Consider the following 20482-nt stretch of genomic DNA (forward strand, 5'->3'; position numbering starts at 1 on the left):
GACCTAAATTAGTTCCTAGAACTAAAATCGTTCCTAGTCGGCGTGTTCGCGCCGCAGGAACATCCGGGTACTTTAGTCAATAGTTCTAGGAACTGTGAAAAGGTTATTATATTATATTATTATTATGTAAAGCGGCTATTATAGTTATCCGTTTTATTTTGTGTCACCATACTTGGTCGTGTAACTACTCGTGTAACTGTATTTAAATAGGGAAAACATGGAGGTGTTTAGTCGCTTCTAGCTTCATCTCTGTTTGGTCCCTAATGAATGAACTGGGCTAAGCTAAGTGCTATCAAAGTGTCACCGCGTGCCAGAGCGATTGAGTGCATGCACTGAGACGAGAGATGTATGTATCAACTTGTCTTAGTTAAGGGAATAACATATTTAAATATGAAAAAACGCTGGAGTGTTCCTTTAATGATGAGCCACACCTGCGCGACGCACCGGTCTCATATCTCTCACGGAGGAGCGGAAGCATAAAGGAGGAGCGACGACAGTGAAGAGCGAGAGAGGACAGGCCTGAACTTGTGTTTTGTTTTATTTTATTGTGACAGCAGTTGTCCGTGAGGGGCTGCTGTCTTTTACTTTCGTTTTGTATTTGTTTTATTTTTATCATTAAATATGTTTGAATGTTCGCCGGTTCCCGCCTCCTTCCCATAACATCTGAACTGTGTTACATACACATACAGACTGATGTAGATCTCAGAGCTTTGGCCATTGCGCTGCATATTGTGCCACGAATTGTGCATGAATATGCCATTGAATTCAAATCAACTTTTCAATTTTCAAAGTCGCAAATGTTGAAAACCGCTTTTGCATGCACGGAGATGCGAATGGCTTCTTGCTCACTTAGTGCTGCCTATTCTCAGTAAGGTTTTTTTTTTTCCGAGGTATGTTGACTTAACACACTCAAGGTTGGTATTACAATGTTGAATTGGTCTGATGGTAGGAAAATGAACACAAAATGAACACTAATTAGTACTAGTTCAATCTTATATTCAAAATAAATCTGTGTGTACTATTAACGGATCACACTATATACTGATAGCAGGACGCTCTGCTGCTTTGGTCTTGATGCTGACCCCATATACTGTCCAAACTTCCCCTGTTGGCTTGACATGCAGCATTTTGTGTTGCGGGCATCTCATGCAGGAACATGCTGCAGTCAATCACAATCTAAGGCTGACATCAGATCGGTGCAAAAATGTGCACGTTTTTATTTTTTTATTTACTCAGCCTTATGACTGCTTCTGTCTTTAAAAAAAAATCTCTCTAGCTTTCTCTCTCAGGCTCTGGAAGCAGGCAGTGCTCAGAAAAATAGACTACCGACCAGACCCGCAATTCTCCTTACTCCTGCGCTTTTTCGCCAGCAGTTTATGCCTCTTCTCCTCGCGCAGGCGTGTCTCCTCTTCCTCCTGGTCCTGACGACACTTGTGGAAGTTCTCCACAACCACTCCCACAAACATGTTCAATACAAAAAAGCTGACGATCAGCAGGAAAGAGATGAAGTAGAGGAGCATCCAGGCGTTGTGATTGCGCTCAGGCTGCAGGTGTGAAGGACAGGAAGATAGAGGACACATCCATCATATGACAAATTAGAAAGGTCATGTGAATTTTTAAATACTGAAACAGCACCGGCAAGAATGATCAAAGCAGATCCAAACCTGCTGGTCCACCCCAACAGCGTCCAACCCGTCATACATTATATTGACCCATCCATCCTTACAGGAGAGCACGAACAGTGACATGAGAGCCTGCAGAAGAGAGACAGTAACCAGCAAAACCCTCATTCATTCAGTGCAGTTGCAGGGATCATAATGACAGTTTGTGGAATCATTTCAAACAAATTACAGCAGAAAACAATTTCTGGAAGTCCTACAAAAATAAAAAGGTGTCATGACCTCACTTTCTCACTCAGCCAATAATATTATTATGCTTCAGTGTGTCCAAACCAATGAATAAAGTCTTGTGAATAACAGTTACCTGTCCCAAGTTATCAAAGTTGTACTTTCTTCGAATCCATTTGTAATTTGCATTATCACAATCAGTCTTATTCTTGATGTTTTTGGTGTCAACACCTTCACAATTGTAAAACTTTCCTTTGAAGAGCTGTGAAAGATAATATCGATGCTATGTTATTAAAAAAAACCCCTCATATTTCTGTTGAAAATCATGTATTGTGTTCCAGTTGAAGCAATTACCTGAACTCCAAGAATTCCAAAGACAATAAAGAAGGCACAGCAGATCAGCACAATATTCCCAATGGGCCTCAGGGACGTTATTAGCGTTTCCACCACCAGCTTCAGTCCAGGAGCACGACTAATAACTCTATTTAGGTGAAAAACAAAGACACAACCTATTTCAACCTGTTTGGATTGCAGTGACGTTTATGTAATGTACAATAGACTGGGTGACATTTAAGATCGATAAACCACCGCTTGGTCTTACCTCTGAAATGAATTGCGTGTAGACTCGAGAGATAATGCAACCACATAACTAACCTTCAGTTTATTTCCTAACTAGAGCAATGACTGTGTAGTGGATTTCATTGATTGATTGTGCCTCAGACAGGCAGGTTGTGACCTTTCACTGACTCACCTCAGTGGCCGCAGAGTTCTCAGCAGGCGAAGAACCCTCAGGATGCCAAAGATTCGGTTTGTACCGGTGGAAGCCAGAGAGACCAGAATGTCAATGAGAGAGACAAAGACCAGCACCCCATCCAGAACATTCCAGGTGCTCTGCAGATAACTCTGCTTCCCGGAGCAGAAGCCAAGGGCCACCACCTTTAACACAAGCCATATCACGTCTGTGCAATTGTTTTGTGGAATGAGCGCTCTTTATATATATGAAAATACAAAATCATACCTTCACAGTCATTTCAGCAACAAAGATCACAGTGAAAACATAATTGGAGATACTGAGAAACATTCGCTCCTGAAGTGAAAAACAAAATGACATACTGTACCATCCATCCAGTAAGCATGACAATCTCAAATATTAGATGCAAATGAACTTTTAAGGATAAGATTTCACTTAAGCAAACTTACAGATGTCTTTATAGTGGGTCTTTCCAGAGCAATAGTTATGCAGTTTAAGAAGATGAATACCAAGACTACATGATCAAACATCTTGTGAGAAATTAACCTTTGGCACATCATCCGAAACCTAGGACAGAATTATATAGCAGTTACAGAAGTGAACGTGAAACTTTAAAAGAACAAACTGGTCAGCAGATGCTTGGAGATGGAAAATACTTGTTCTGAGGAGAGAACAGATAAAGGGCCCAGTCGTCATGATCTTTACACCACTTAGGTTTATATGCTTCCAATGTCCTCTTGAGACGCAGACAGAAACTCTGTAACACACAAGAGAGAGGCGTCAGCAAATTGAACAAGAACTACAGATAATTACTACAGCTCTAAATTGTCAGGAGTATAAAGTGTTTGAGGTAGATAAGAACCTCTGTTATAAGCATTAGGCTAATGGTCTTGATTCAATACATCAATAAATAGGGATTCAAATGCATGCTTGTTTAAACGTGATGAATTACCATTAAACTAACTAATTGTTTATTTTGCAAATGTGCTTTCCGGAAAACAGATTTTGCGCAATTAAAATCCACTTTGTCTCAATGTCTAATTGATTTGCCAGGTACTTGGCATGAAAGATGGTTCAACTTGAAGAAATGACACCATGATGCAGCTGTAATTATGCAGCTTGTAATACAATTGTGGGAAATCATTATAGATTATTTCCAGCACTGACACATTTATGCTGTTTTTATGGACATTTTATGCACTCCATTATGCAGTTTCAGTTTCACCACCATGCAGCACCTTATAAACAACAATTTAAAGTGGTTTTCCCCCAACAACTCAGACTCCTTGATGATGCATAACTCAAATTTCCTTCGCAAGAAATAATAGAAACATGAAGACAAATGTACACATGCAATTTGGTTTCCTGGAACAGCCTAAAAAAAACACAAGACAATGATGAGAGGAGTTTGCCTATAAACATGTGCTATAAATCTGCACATCTAACAAGAAATACAGAACTAGTCAAAGTTTGGGCATAATTGCTTCTCATTGTCTTAAACTTTTGATCTTTTTGTATTAATATTAATGGTTAAGCTGGACCAGATAGTGAATTAAAACAACAAAACAACAACAGGAACCCAGTGTTGGGGAACATGACATTTAAGAGTAATGCAATATTAAATGCAACTTTAATGAATTAAAATGCAACTTTTAAAAGTAAAATAATATGTTCACAGATATTACAACCCCTATTATTACACCCCCACCTATTAATATTATTATTATTATATATTATATTCTATTACAAAGGAAAGGGTTTTCAATTGTATTTATCAATAAAATTAGAATCCATGTAGGTTATTTGAAAAAAAAAAAAAAATTTGATATTATGGTGTATTACATTACATATTAATCTAATCATCTAATGCAACCCAACATTGTCCTTCAGTACTGCTTAAAAGTATTTAGTAGAGTAAATTAACAGAATGTGCAAAACTAGAAACTAGACAAACTGTGGCGACTTTGAATAATCTAAAATTTATGGTTAAAAAGTTTGGGTTTTTGAAAAAAGTCTCTTTATGCTCATCAAGGCTGGATTTATTTGATCAAAAATACAGTACAGTAATATTGTGAAATATTATTACAATTAAAGGGATAGTTCAACCTAAAATGAAAATGAAGTCATAAATTACTCACCCTTGTGTTGTTCTAATGAAATTTGTTCTTCTTCTTAAAAAAAAAAAAAATGTCCCCACACTCCATATAATGGCAGTGAATAGCGACCAGCATCAAGCTTTAAAAAAGGATGTAAAAGTATGAAAGAATGATCCCATGCGACACGTGCCGTATATTCCAAGTGTTCTGAGGGTATATGATAGGGTTTGGTGAAAAACAAAACTAAATTAAATTTATTTAACGAAAATCCCAATCTTGACTGTTGGTCTTCTGTGCTCGATTGCACATTTATGAGAATCTGTTAGCTCCGCAGTTCACTCAGACTCGCCCAGAAAAACACACAAGTTGTGAGAAATTAAGATCAACAAAAACATTCTTTAAACCCTATCGTATACACCCAGAACACTTGGAATATACGGCACATGTTGCATGGGATCATTCTTTGATACTTTTGCGTATTTTTTAAAAAGCTTGATGCTGGTCGCTATTCATTATGTTAATGAGTGCGAGCAGGAAATTTTTTTTTTATTCTCCTTTTTAATTCTCTTAATTTGCCTTTTAGGGTGAACTATCCATTTAAAATATCAGTTTTCTGTTTTAATATATTTTAAAATGTAATGTATTCCTGTGATGGCAAATCTGAATTGGTAGTGTATATATTGTTTTAAAATGTACTACAATTGTAAAATGCGTAAAAAAAATATATATAATAAATAATGTGTAGGTGTGTCCAGACTTTTGACTTGTGTTTGTTGTTTGTATGTGGGCCTTTATTGTAGCCCCATTGTTTCTGGTAATTTCACAGCACTTGAAACTCAATTTCAAGACAAGGCCTCTTGAGTGAGGAGATATCATCACACTTACACCAATAAAGGTCATTTTCCACCCACCAACAAAAAACAATTACTGTCTTCAAACTACCGTGCTGAATCAATTACAGCATGACAATTAGTCTCCTCACAAGACAAACTCCTGGGAAGACATCTTCGAAAAACAAGTCATAAGCAATGCCTGACTGTAACAAACAGCACAGCACAGGTGTGATTCTCAAGTGTCAAGCCATGACTTACATCATCCATGTCCTCCTCTGCGATGGAGTCTTCTTTGCTCAGACTGGTGTACAGGTCAGTGGGTACGTGCAGGCTTCTTCCATTGCAGTCGTGGTACTCTCCCAAAGAGCTGAAGTTGGGGGTCTGGGGCAGCTCAGGGATATCTAGAGAGCTGGGATATTGCAGCGAGCCCCCACTAATATTGGCCAGTTTCTCACCCTCCAGGTCCTCGTCCTCAAAACTACCCCTGCCTTCCCCAGACAGCAGAGACTCCTTCTCTCCAGACGTGTCCTTCCTTTTCAAACTCGGTGCCCGTCCTAAACTGTTCCAGCTGGATCTGCGGCTGCCCCAGTTACTGCCTGAGCCACGGGGGTGGCACGGAGATCTTCTTGGGCTAGTCTGAGTTAGTAAAAGAATATGTTGTCTTGGTAAGATGTTACATTACAGTGCTTATGTTACACATATTGCTTGTTACTGCAATGAAGCACTGCCTTTCATCGGTACTGGGGCATCAAAATAAGTGTATATTTTGATACTGTTTTGGATATATGGATATAAATTTGCTTTACCTGCAGTACATAGTCATGCATAAGCTGCATGCTCAATAAACAGCTGGTTTATCATTGATAAACGATAGAAGACATTTACAAGTTTGTACATTGTAAGAACATTTCCACCGTATCCAGCACACTTTTTGTTTTCTGTCTTATACAGTATCCTGTTACTATTTCAGTGTGAGAAAACTGCATCAAAAGATTCAGTTCGTGAGTGAACTGTTCGAATTAATTAAACTGAAATTTTGACTGATTAGATCAAAAGGGTCATTTATTTGCAAAACTAGGATTGTTCTGATTTTGTTCAGGTGATTGTAAAAACACAATTGATTTGATTTCTGAAATATTATTAGGGAAAATGATTCTCAGGTTTGTATACAGTAATATCCAGTGTGATAGAAAAGGATTTATTAGTAATATTTTAGTAATATTTATATTTTTCAAGGTAAAAACTAAAATATCATAAATTATTAATGAATAAATATCACTTCGTTTTTGGGGAGCCACAATATATGACGTCACAATTGAAACAAACTTAGCTATGTCATAAAAGGATCAATTCTGACATCACTTCACCTTATGATATCACCTTTTTTGTGTTCTTTTCACAACTATTTTACGCTAAAGCAATCTATCTGTGATGTCACTGTAATGCACATAAGGTTGACATAGATTTTTTTTTCCTTACCAGAGATTTCTGATCAAAAGCATTTGGATCCATCGAGATCCCACTGCCCCGCCTGGACTCAGTCAAACTATACACGGACTCCGGCCCAAGAGAGCTCTTTGGAGTGGGCATGGGTGTGGCAGCAGTGTGCATGATGATTGGAGGGGGCAAAGTGCCATGAGGATCCACATGCCCATTCGCTGACATCATCAGAGAGTACATCTTCAACTCTATTTGTGAAAATGAAAGAGGTTACTCAATGAAAGTCAACACCATTCACTGAATAAAGGATTATCCAGGATCTACTTAAAGTAAATGGCAGAGGAGCGTAAAAAATACATTTTCCTTAGTAGAGTCATATATGGGAAATGGGTACGCATTGACTTTAATGTGGCTCTAGAGGACCACTGCCCACTTGAATGGGTCTTAACGGACTTCACTTTATGTCTGAATGATCAGGCTAAGAATAGGAAAAATCTATGTAGTGTAAAAAGTGTGCATGTGTGCATAAAAGCCATTTTTGTTACCTGGCAATAACATTTTATGTGAAAAAGGAAGTAACCTGAAGCTTGTAATTCCCCCATCTTCTCCTCCTCTTCAAAGTTCACAGATCGCTTCTCTTCATCCGCATCTGACCTATTAGCATCTCCCTGCAAAGCACAAGAGGTTTTTGTGGACAGCTCACGGTGTTTCAGTAAACACTCAGCCCACTAAAGTGTTATTCAGGGCGCAGTGAACCCAAACAGGAGTCGCTCTCTCGGAGGATGCCGGCCTCTGGCATCAACAACAAACTGCCCTTCACTCAGTCACAGCCTGCTGTGCATACAGACAGCTGCGGTGCCCGTATTCTCTGTGCCCTGCTACTCTGTTAAAAATTTGGTTAGGGTTGTGTTAAGTTGGTGTTTGTTTTGTTGCAGGTTTACACCTACTAATAACAAGCTCACAATTCACACAATCCCCAGAATGACAGATGAACCAAACACTGCAGCACTGTATCAACAAAGCAGTTCAACCACTGAAAGCAGCTACTTAGTTTGTGCAAAAATCTGCATCCTTCAGAAGCCAAATTCTGTAAATGCTTGTAGCACAAGATCAACTTGTGTGCCACAGGTTGACCCTCTTTCAAGGGGTGAACACTTTGCATATTAGCTACATATTAAGCTGTAAATTTAAATTAAATTTAATTTCTTTTCAATATTTAAATTAGATTTTGTATATAATTTAAACTTTAAATGTACAAAACAAGCTGTGAGGGTCGTGAAAAACCAACACAAGCTTATTAAGGTGTAACTTCGCAGATTGTCAACCCACTTTGTATTTTTACAATGTTGGTAGTAGGCCCATATGTAAATGAACAATGTTTACTCCTTGTTACCTGGACTGAGAAATTCATGCGTATTTGTCAGCAAAAACTTTTGACAGCTCCAGGGCTTTCTTGAAAACGATAGATTATACATTGGCATTTTTGTATCCCCGCCCTCGTTCAGTTGGATCGATGGAGGGTTATTAACAAAAAAGTTATTGTAAGAGTCTGTTTATCACTGAAAATTGTATGCAGACTGGTGGGAGTGGCCTTGGAACATGCCCAGTGCATTATGGGTGTTGAAGTTTTATTTAGGAAAAGGAAAGATAACAGCCTTTTTTCTGTTTTCTCTAGTCAGGTAGCACCGATATCTTTTGATTTTTTTCTGCCTTTCTTCTGCATAGGCAGCCAAGTTTTATTAAAAGCCCATTTTGCCAGTGGGGAAGTACTCCAAAGCATATTAACTACATATTTAGCACTAGATTTAGATCTGGAGTTGATATATTGGTTTATAAGATGTACATTTAAGAGTTTTTTTTTAAACCATGAATCTATAGAATAATGAAAACCAAAATAATCAGTTATTTGCAGCACAGTTTACATTCTTTACTTTTTTTTTTCATTCAATTAGTTGGGGGCCTTAAGCACATTTTCGCGCAAATTCATCTAAAAGCGCCAAATTTGGCACAGATGTAGCTCAGGTCATACCGAAATGATTTAGCTAGGGCGCCGGAGCCAGCGACCCTCGGGGCCAAGATGGCGGCCAAATCCAATATGGCCGCCGCCCGAAAAGGGTTCCGGCTTTAACTTTTGAACCACATGAGATACAAATACAAACTTGATATGTTTTTCAGCTTAATTGATCATGAGAAACACATAGGAATGTTTATATTTATGACCCAGTATATCTGGACCCCTCGATCCTCCAATTCCAATATGGCCGCTGTCCAAAAAAGCAGTTTGGGCTGTAGTATGGGGCCTTACACACCATTGTCGCGCAAATGCATCTACAAGCACCAAATTTGGCACAGATGTAGCTGAGGGGATACTGAAATGATTTAGCCAGGGCGCCCGAGCCAATGGTCCCTGAGACCAAGATGGCGGCCAAATCCAATATGGCCGCCGCCTGAAAGGGTTTTGGCTATAGCTTTTGAGCCAGATGAGATACAAATACAAACTTGATGTCTGTTTTACCTTTTTTGACCATGGGAAACCCATAGGAATACTTACATTTATGATTGGGTATATCAGGACCCCCAAATTCCCTAAATTCAATATGGCCGATGTCCGAAAAATGGTTTTGGCTACAAATTTTGAACCAAATGCGCTACAAATGAGGATGTGGTGTCTATTTTATGTTTATTGACCACAGGAAGTCCATTGGCATATTTATATTTATGCTTGTGTAAGTCTGGAACCTGTATTCTTTTCAAGGCTGTGGTTGAAAATCTTTTTTTTTTTTACCACAACTTTGAAGGTTATTCTCAATGTTGATTCATTTCCTTATAAAAGTGAAATGGTTTTCAGTGTACCACAGGTGAATACATTTCAAAGTGTAATCATATAAGAAAGAATAAAACACAATTATTATTGCAAGGCAATATTTATATTATGTTAAATTATTAAAATAATAATATAGTAAATTTTTCCAAAACTCTTAAAGGTTTGCTAAGCATAACAAAAAAACAGCAATAACATAAACAACAGTGAATTCTCATGGTCTCTCACATGAATTATCATTATCACTCACAATCACTGGATCTCTCATTGTCTTCACCATCATTGTTTGTACAAGAACCCTCACATGCACATATAGAAGTGCAACGAACTCCGGCTTTACAGCACTTACAGTGCCCTCTACATGCTGTCTTGCAGCCACAGTGAAGGAGAATGGTGCAGGCTTTACTGGCGTCTCCGAGATTAGTCCAGTAAGGTTCCCAAGTCTTTCTCGTAGAGTCCCGAAACCATCCCCATGCATTAAACTCTGGGATATCTTGCTGGACAGCGGTTGCCTGATTCCAGTAGAAGCTGGCCTGCAGCAGTGCTCTTTTGATGTGCTGAATCAATGCAGCTTGGGTGGGTGGCAGGTTCTCGAGAGACTGATGTCTAGCTTCATCTACACGGCTTGAAACACAGGTCTTGCTGTACATGATGAGCTCATGTGACAGATTCATAGCTCATGGTCCAAATGGTCCGGCCAACTACTTAAAAAAACATTCCATGACTACGTTAACACCAATATTGCTGGGTTTGTGAGGTCACACATGAGCTATGAATCTGTCACGTGACTGGATATTGTGTTTGACACATATCCAGAGGAGAACCTCAAAACACAAACTCACCAACGCAGAGGAACCGGATCAAGAACTAAAGGAGATAGGAGAACTCCAATTCCAAAATGTAACTGGATATATCTATTATATACAGTATATACTGGATATATTGTTATATATTTAACTATTTGGATATATCAGTGAAGAGATAACCAAGCATGGCATGTCAGGTAAACTCCTCCTTTCCACCAAGAAAGATGCTGTACTCTCCAACAGACCAGGGTATGACATGTCTGCCCTTCAGCCTTGTAATCATCCAGAAGCACTAGAATAATCCTGCATCTTGCACATGCTGGGGCCAATGGCCATAAAAAGGCATTTGTCCAGACTGTCGACAGCGATGTTGTCATCCTTGCCATCCGCTTCTTCAACACACTCGGCCTCACAGAGCTCTGGATCGGCTTTGCAGGTGGAAAAAACTATAGGGACATTCCTGCTCATGAAATCAGCAAGAATAGAATAGAATAGAATGAGGCATTTATATAGCGCTTTCATATGTACTACTGTACACCCAAAGCGCTTTACAATCATATCAGGGGTCTCTCCTCAACCACCACCAGTGTGCAGCATCCACTTGGATGATGCGACGGCAGCCACAGAACAACGGCGCCAGTGCGCTCACCACACACCAGCTATAGGTGGAGAGAGGAGAGAGAGTGATAGAGCCAATTCAATGTAAGGGGATTATTAGGAGGCCATGATTGGTAAGGGCCAATGTGTGGAATGTGGCCAGGACACCAGGGTTACACCCCTACTCTTTATGAGAAATGCCATGGGATTTTTAATGACCACAGAGAGTCAGGACCTCGGTTTTACTTCTCATCCGAAGGACGGCAAGGATCTTGGTCCCCAGAAGTCACTAGCCTTACCACTCTTCCACGCTTTAACAGGCTGTGACACAACCTCACCCTTTCTGTGCCATGGGAAAAAGAGTGCATGGGCAGCTTGGGAGGCAACACCAGATCTCACAGAATCTCTGGTTACCCTCACCTTGGAGCCTGAACAGATCAACAATGACGTCCATGTCCAAAGACTGGAGCGTATGGTCATCATCATGTACAGCAAGAGCTGTGGTTCCAGCCGTGTAGATGAAGCTAGACATCACCTTTTCTCGAATGGTACCAAGTCTTTCGAGAACCTGCCACCCACCCAAGCTGCATTGATTCAGCACATCAAAAGAGCACTGCTGCAGGCCAGCTTCTACTGGAATCAGGCAACCGCTGTCCAGCAAGATATCCCAGAGTTCAATGCATGGGGATGGTTTCGGGACTCTACGAGCAAGACTTGGGAACCTTACTGGACTAATCTCGGAGACGCCAGTAAAGCCTGCACCATTCTCCTCCACTGTGGCTGCAAGACAGCATGTAGAGGGCACTGTAAGTGCTGTAAAGCCGTAGTTCGTTGCACTTCTATATGTGCATGTGAGGGTGCTTGTACAAACAATGATGGTGAAGACAATGAGAGATCCAGTGATTGTGAGTGATAATGATAATTCATGTGAGAGACCATGAGAATTCACTGTTGTTTTTTATTTTATTGCTGTTTTTTTGTTATGCTAAGCAAACCTTTAAGAGTTTTGGAAAAATTGACTATATTATTATTTTAACAATTTGATATAATATAAATATTGCCTTGCAATAATACTTGTGTCTTATTCTTTCTTATATGATTACACTTTGAAATGTATTCACCTGTGGTAAACTGAAAACCATTTCACTTTTATAAGGAAATGAATCAACATTGAGAATAACCTTCAAAGTTGTGGTAAAAAAAAAGGATTTTCAACCACAGTCTTGAAAAGAATACAGGTTCCAGACTTACACAAGCATAAATATAAATATGCCAATGGACTTCCTGTGGTCAATAAACATAAAATAGACACCACATCCTCATTTGTAGCGCATTTGGTTCAAAATTTGTAGCCAAAACCGTTTTTCGGACAGCAGCCATATTGAATTTAGGGTTATTGGGGGGTCCTGATATACCCAATCATAAATGTAAGTATTCCTATGGGTTTCCCATGGTCAAAGAAGGTAAAATAGACATCAAGTTTGTATTTGTATCTCATCTGGCTCAAAAGCTATAGCCGAAACCCTTTTAGGCGGCGGCCATATTGGATTTGGCCGCCATCTTGATCTCAGGGACCATTGGCTCGGGCGCCCTGGCTAAATCATTTCAGTATCCCCTCAGCTACATCTGTGCCAAATTTGGTGCTTGTAGATGCATTTGCGCGAACAATGGTGTGTAAGGCCCCATACTACAGCCCAAACTGCTTTTTTGGACAGCGGCCATATTGGAATTGGAGGATCAAGGGGTCCAGATATACTGGGTCATAAATATAAACATTCCTATGTGTTTCTCATGATCAATTAAGCTGAAAAACATATCAAGTTTGTATTTGTAACTCATGTGGTTCAAAAGTTAAAGCCGGGACCCTTTTCGGGCGGCGGCCATATTGGATTTGGCCGCCATCTTGGCCCCGAGGGTCGCTGGCTCCGGCGCCCTAGCTAAATCATTTCGGTATGACCTGAGCTACATCTGTGCCAAATTTGGCGCTTTTAGATGAATTTGCGCGAAATTACCCATTTATGTGCTTAAGGCCCCCAACTAAATGCATTATTTATTTATGTAATGTAAAGAACAAAAAAGCTGAAAAATACTTATGTTGACTGCAGTAATGTAACAGCAATGAAGTTGAACTCCCCAGACTATCTGAAGGAAGCAATTACTTTGCGCACAAATGCTTAAGAAATATAAACAAAATACTGTAAATGAGACAGCTGTAATAGAAAGTTTTTTATATACCTCTGCCTGAAACCCCTCCACTAAGATGGCCACAAGCAGGTTAAAGAGGACATAATTCCCAAAAGTCATCAGAGCCACAAAGTAAAGAGCCGCCCATGGGGAGGTGGAAGCCATTCCATTATAGAGGACCACGTTCCAGTCTTCCTGAGTCAGAATCTGAAAAACACACACAAACAGTTTGTCTGAGAAAAAGAGTACAGAGAATGGGCTGAGTAAAGAAAAAAAAACCTGTGACATATTAATTAGATGTGCAATAGAGTAGTGTTTTGTGTATGTGTTTTCCTGTATCTGAATTATACAGTGGGGAAATGAATACAGAATTTGATGAATTTGATGAATTTGAATAGTGTTTTGTGATTATACAGTACAAACTATTCAGAGTTCCACTCCTTACTGAAGTACAATTAATTGGCTTTCCCAGTCTAGCAATTAAGTCTTTTTTTAACCACAAAATGGTGTTGCAATAATCTAGTGAGAATAGCTGTAAATGCGCATGGTAGGAAGATGCAGTGCAGGTTCAGCAATTCAGGAAATTGTGCTGATGCAAAATTATGCTGATGCTTTCCATTGTAGTGAGCTGCACATTAGTAACTATTTTAGCTCAAGATATAGATATGGAGTTAATAAATTGGTTTATGGGATATACAAATATTTATAATAATATAAATAAATCTAACCTGACAAAAATAAGCAATTACTTACAACACACTTTACATTTGATATGTCAATATTTCAAAGTATGAAAAAATGTTTATTCTGTTAATTGAAAGTAAGGACAGATCTATGTACAGTAAGCATAGTTTCTGTTCTTACCTGAAACACAGTGACAATGGCCCACAGCAAGGAATCAAAGTTTTTCCTGTCAGGAATGGTGTCTCCATTCTCCATCTTCTGGCTGAATTTGCATCCAAACAGATGCATTCCAAGAATGCTGTATTGATAGTCAAATAAAAATAAAATGCATAAACATTTAAGCACACAATTCCAGAATTACGTTCAATAAAATCGAATTAATGTAGCACTGTGTTTTCTAAATCAAACGGTCAAGATTAGCTATAGTGTTGGTGGCACTGTGCAACAAGCTTGGTTCTAACTGGTTGAATGAGGGTGTGGGTTTGGTCTACACCTGAATGTGAAGATGAAAAGCATGAGCAGCATGCAGAATGTTGCCACATTATCCATTGTCTTCATCAGCACCACCAGCTGTCTACGCAGTGCAGGGAGGAAGCGCACCAGTTTGAGTACACGCAGGAGGCGAAACGTCCTCAGCACTGAAAGACCCCCATCCGCCTGCCCTATGATCTCCCACACACTGCCACCGGAAACACATGGTTATATTTAAGGAGTTTATATATTGAATAGTTCAGATGAAAAAAACATTTCCATAAGTGCTTACAAGCACTTAAAATACTGTACAACATATTAACAAGAAGCCCTGCTCTACTATCCAAGTTTAGGTCATTTTATTGTAATTTATTTAAAACCTTTTTATGTTTCATTTCATTATCACAAAATCTTTAATAATAATTTTATTAAAATATTTTATAATCTGTTGCTAAGTTCGGGGTCAATAAGATGTTTTGTTGTTGTTGTTGTTGTTGTTGTTATAAGAAATATACTGATACTAATACTTTTATTCAGCAAGGACGCATTCAACCGATCAAAAATGACTGTAAAGACATTTAAAAAAATTCTATTCAAATAAATCCTGTTCTTTTGAAATTTCTATTCAACAAAGAATCCTAAAAATGTCAAATATAAAGCAGCACAACTGTTTTAGATATTGATAAGAATAAGAAATGTTTCTTGAGCATCAAATCAATGAATGACTGAAGTAATGATGCTGAAAATTCAGCTTTACCATCAAATTAATAAATTTTAAATGATATTCAAATATAAAACAGTTATTTTAAATTGTAATAATATTTTACAATATTACTGTTTTACTGTATTTGTGATCAAATAAATGCAGTTGATGAGCATAAGATATTTCTTTTCAAAATCATTAAAAAACTTCTGTAGTTAAAAGCCTACATTTTATACATTTTCCATCAATTGAATGTTACAATATAATCTATTTAATATATAATATAATTCCCTGCTGAAGAATCCAGCATTGCCGGTCACCAACATAAGGTATGTTTTGCATGCTAAGACCTGCACGGGGTGCTGGTTGCTGGTAACCAGCATACAGTAGGACCAGCATGGAATTCATGCTGGTTTATGCTGGATTTTTCAGCAGGGATATGAATATAAATATAGATATATAACAGATCTTACCTTATGACTACAATAATCCCATCAAAGATGTTGTAGGGGTTCTTGATATAGCCGAAGGTACCAAAGGCCAGCAGTTTGAAAAGCATTTCAAGGACAAACATGCTAGTGAAGACGATGTTGCTGATCTCCAGAACATTCGTCAGCTGTATGGGCTGCGAGAGGAAACAGAGCCACACGTCATTACCTTCTGCAGACCAAAGTAATGCCAAGATACTGCTGGGAATACAACATGTGAGTGACCTTATTCACTGACCCTCATAATGGTACCTTCACACACCTTTACTCTCACAACATCACTTGAAACGCCATGAGTCAGAGTACTGTATATGAATACAGAGACCTGCAAAACTACTGAGCACATTCAAACGATAAATGGAGCGTTTATGTAAACATGGTACCTCTGGGTCAAATGAGAAAGATATTTCAGCACACTTACGAAGCAATTACAATTGTTCAGTTTTACACAAACAGCTCTAGTGCTGAGCTTGGATAAGCAAAATCAATCCCAAAGCATTATAAGCTCTTTTATTAAGAGCAAAGCAACACAGATCAATCAGACAGACAGACAGTACCTCTAAAATCTGTCCATCATAAGCAGTTTCAGAGCATTTGCTGATGCAGACTGTACCAAGTCTTGTGCCTGAAGAATTACCACTGCACTCTTCGATTCTTTAGCACAGAGCAAATCAATAAACACATTCTAAAGGAAGCATAAATGATATGAACCTCTCAGTTCTGCTGCCCATTATAAGAGCAGCAACCCTCAGAATTCACCTGGATACTGTTCACATTAACATACTGTTATAAAATCAATGCCAAACTGTTAGACAATGGCCCTTGCTATGGGCAAACTGAAAGTCATCATGTTAAACACATCCATTTAGAAAGATAAAACCTCATACATTAAGATTTCACTGCTTCTGATATCACTCTCGCGCCTTATTGGCGCTTTTACAGACACATAAAACCGCATTATTGCACATAACGAAATAACAACAAACAATATAGTATTTATTAATCTACACTCTTAGAAGAAAAGGTATATTGGACCTTAAAGTGTTTTGTCAGGCGCTTAATATTTAGAACTATTTAGAGGTTCCCGTCATGGGATTATTTTATTGATTTAGTTTAAATTAATTAATTTTGCTTTATTTTTATTTTTATTAAATCATATAAATTAAACAGCTTACATTATCACTAGAAACAAATTGAAATAACCCATTCAACTTGAAAGTTTTATGCAATCATTTAAGACATTTCTCTTTATAACAAAGAACAATAATACATTTATAAACTAACATTATCTAGATTAACAAATGCTGTAAATTGCTGTTCGTTGATAGTTCATGATTCCTACTACAGAATGCTGAATGAAACCTTATTGTAAATTGTTACCAGTGAAGTATGTTTCAATTACAAAATATACAGTAGGTTATCTATACCCATACCTGTCAACATTTGGATACCAAAATACGGGAAATCTGAACGCGGGGGGGGGGGGGGGGGGGGGGGGGGTTAGAGGCAGGCTAAATAGACATTAATTGCGCAGATATTAACATAAATAAATACATACATACTATTCAATTAAAATAAACAAAAGACTTATTCATGTTTCTTTCTTTATTTTTATCAATTGCAACAATTAACTACATTAATTAATCACGATTAATTGCCATTAAAAAACTTACATTTTATAATGTAATAATTTCACAATTAATCTCCAAATTAATGTAGAAAAACATAAAACAGTATATTTTAAATATTTGTCTAACAGGTAGGAAAAATATACAGAAATTGAAGTTATCAAACAGTTTGCACTGCATACAATTTAAATTGTACATAGATTAATCCTTATTAAAGTAAAAAAAGATCTTTAGTCAAGAGCAGTGAGTGCTTTTCTCTGTTACCTTAACCTTTGTTCTTTGATTAACTTTACTGACAGAAAGCTTTATTGGCTACTGTCTCTTTAAAAACAGCCGCTGACGGATCTCACACGCGTCTCATTCTCTCACAACTCTTTACTTTCATTTACGACTTTTTTTTTTTTTTAACTAATAGACTGCTCAGACTGTTCTTATGAGGATACTCGACAAAACGGACATTTTGACATAATTGCGTGTGTTAATGCCATCTCTCTCATGTTCACCCATCCTCGGATGCTGCTGTTCTTTGCGCGATTTTTCCCCCCAAACTACTTCAGTGGAAATCCCGCCCTGCAGCCGATTCTAAAGATTTTATTGGTCATGTGAATCACAGTACTGATTGCCTACACCAAACACTGACCCCTAAACCTACCCGTCATTGTAACCTTAACCAATGAAATTAGCTGTAGGGCGGGATTTCCGCTTAACTGGTTTGCGCCCTTTGGGATTTTTTTAAAAAAAATTATAGAAAGATTAAAAATACGGGAGAAATACGGGAAATTATTTAAACGGGATGATAGCGGGATAGCAATGTAAAATACGGGAGAATCCCGGGAAAAACGGGAGGGTTGACAGGTATGTCTATACCTGTCTCATTATTGAATTAGTTTGCAAGTATAAACTCATACCCTGTAAATAACAATAGGTTACTGTCGTAACCCCGGTTCTCTGAAACATAGAGTGGAGATATCCACTTATGGGAAGGGCATCCGTACCTGACCTCTGCAGAAGCATCCAATTGCACCAAGTCTGGCAAGACAGCGCAGCCAATGCCCGGTAAGGCCCCATCCCTTACCTGCGGGCATAAGAAGCCTGCATGCACTGCTGTTTTCCAGTAAGTATATTCGCTTCTCGTGCCGTAAGCGGGGCAAAGCTGGTGGATCTCTCCACTCAATGTTTCAGAGAACTGAGGTTATGACAGTAACCTATTCTGCCGTGCAAAATAAAAGACCGTAACTTCGTTTTAAGTCGAAAATTAGTTATTGATATTTTTGGGACATTCAAGACCTACTTTATTATGTGGATAATTATCTTGAGTCAATTCTGTTGTTTTTGCAAGGAAATAATGGGTTGTCTTAACAGTAACTTCCAAAAGCCCATGAGAAACCAAGGCAGAACCATAGACAGTATATAAACTGGACACAGCGACCCCATTGGATTCAACGGAGACAAGTGAAGTCAATTAGAAGCACTAACTTCCTGATGGCTGACCGTACTGCACAGACTCAAACTGAGCTTGACGACGTAGATGTGACGTGAGCAACCCGTCTGTCTTCTAGTAGCTGTGCCAAGAGATATCTGAATCATTCCCTTCCGAAACTTGCAGAGACGGAGAGTGTGAGTAGGAGGTGTCCATGAGCTAGGAGCAGGAGAAACTTTTGCTAAGTATTCTGATTAATTACTTTGTCATTTTGCCTCCACGTCCCCCCGATTGCGCGCAAGCTTCTCCTCCTGTCCATACGGTAATCTCTCTACGGTGCGACAGAGAGTCGTGCGGTTATGACGCAATTGTTAGCCTATTTTTACAAAAACTGCTTCTACGGGGCCATAACGTAAGATACAAGGTAATGGAGCCTTTTATACATTTTCGTGTTTCTTTAGAAATAAATAATGGACAAATGGAGTCTTTAAACGCCTCAGATGTAAAGTTATTCGCTGTCAAAGTGACACCAAAAAGAATGGGAGTCAATGGGATGCTAACAGCAGGTGATGGTCTGCTAGCCAATGACGGCGCCCGGGGAAACGTCAAAATAATATAAAACCCTGCCCCCCTGGGCAGAACACCATAACACCAGTTACCGCTCTTTGTTTTGGAACGCTCATATTGAGTTACGGTACTCTGCCTTTGTTTAGCCGCACATCAATATGAAGTTACTGTGCCGGTGTTCTATCAAATAATACTACCTCAGATTGTACAGTGTTCTGCCTTTGTTTTACTCTCCATTAAAATTTAAATTACGGTGTAGCCTGTTTACTTTGTACAGCTGCCATCAGTCCCTGTAACTTCTGATGTCCTCAGAGCTTTGTCCTGCACAAACGCAGTCAGAACATTTAGTATGGTCGACAAATGTGCGATATCGATCGCGAAGGATATATGCAGAGTTGACAGAAAAATGTTACACATGCCGTAGCAGATGAATACAACAAAGAATTAAAGCCCCGCCTCACCCAGTTCGGGAACCGGACCTGGTTGAAACACTCATGCATCTAGCTGGCAGAGTGCCAAAACTGCGCCGGCACCTTTAGCACCGCCCTGAACACAGTCGAGCCTGTTAAGGACGCATTTCCTGGTCGGTGGCGCTCTGTGGAGCCGGCCACTCACTGTTGAGGTGAGCAGCCGCTTGCTCACACACTTCTAGGAGGATGGACTGAGGCAAGGCCTTGGGGGGTTGGCCTGGGGAACGCCAGAGGACGGGATGGCCTCCTTGTCCTCTGAGACCCCGAGAAGGCCATCATCATTACCAGAACCGGCCGGTTCGTTCGACGAGCGGGAGATTGCCTGCGAAGATGTCCTCTTCAGGGAATGCAGGATTGGGCTGGTCAGCCCAGATGAGAGATGTCGTGCCCCGGGAGGCCCCTGGTAGCACGTCATCGTCACTGTGTCCCCCATCCGAGTCAGAAAAGCCGAGCTCACAGGAGTTTTTTCGGCAGAATCAGGCAATGACTGCAGTTCTCCGGGTTCTCCAAAGCCTCTTTTGCGTGCTTGAGGCCCAAGCAGACCACGCAGAATGGGTGAAGGTCCTTCGCGGCAATCAGTCGGGCAGGCTATTCCTGTGATAAGCTATTCCCGTGAGAAGCGGCAGTTTTAGAGAGCGACATACCAGCGAAAAACTCTGTGGCGGGCAGCCGTGGA

The 20482-nt window shown here is 39.4% G+C and overlaps 1 protein-coding gene across 1 annotated transcript in view; it reads right to left on the reverse strand.

The window, feature by feature from the left end:
* cacna1ha (calcium channel, voltage-dependent, T type, alpha 1H subunit a) overlaps nt 1-20482 on the reverse strand; it is a gene marked incomplete at its 5' end in the record, with an annotated part of 75713 nt that overhangs the window by 29513 nt on the left and 25718 nt on the right. The window contains 15 exons of the mRNA XM_081383117.1: nt 1352-1544; nt 1665-1754; nt 1984-2109; nt 2202-2328; nt 2599-2783; nt 2866-2934; nt 3048-3165; nt 3255-3355; nt 5786-6163; nt 7007-7215; nt 7548-7635; nt 13427-13582; nt 14240-14357; nt 14553-14738; nt 15707-15858. Coding sequence (XP_081239243.1) covers nt 1352-1544; nt 1665-1754; nt 1984-2109; nt 2202-2328; nt 2599-2783; nt 2866-2934; nt 3048-3165; nt 3255-3355; nt 5786-6163; nt 7007-7215; nt 7548-7635; nt 13427-13582; nt 14240-14357; nt 14553-14738; nt 15707-15858 — 2296 coding nt within the window. The remainder of the gene's footprint in view (nt 1-1351; nt 1545-1664; nt 1755-1983; nt 2110-2201; nt 2329-2598; nt 2784-2865; nt 2935-3047; nt 3166-3254; nt 3356-5785; nt 6164-7006; nt 7216-7547; nt 7636-13426; nt 13583-14239; nt 14358-14552; nt 14739-15706; nt 15859-20482) is intronic.

Source organism: Scardinius erythrophthalmus, assembly GCF_964197995.2.
Source record: "Scardinius erythrophthalmus genome assembly, chromosome: 1".
NCBI classification, from domain to species: domain Eukaryota; kingdom Metazoa; phylum Chordata; class Actinopteri; order Cypriniformes; family Leuciscidae; genus Scardinius; species Scardinius erythrophthalmus.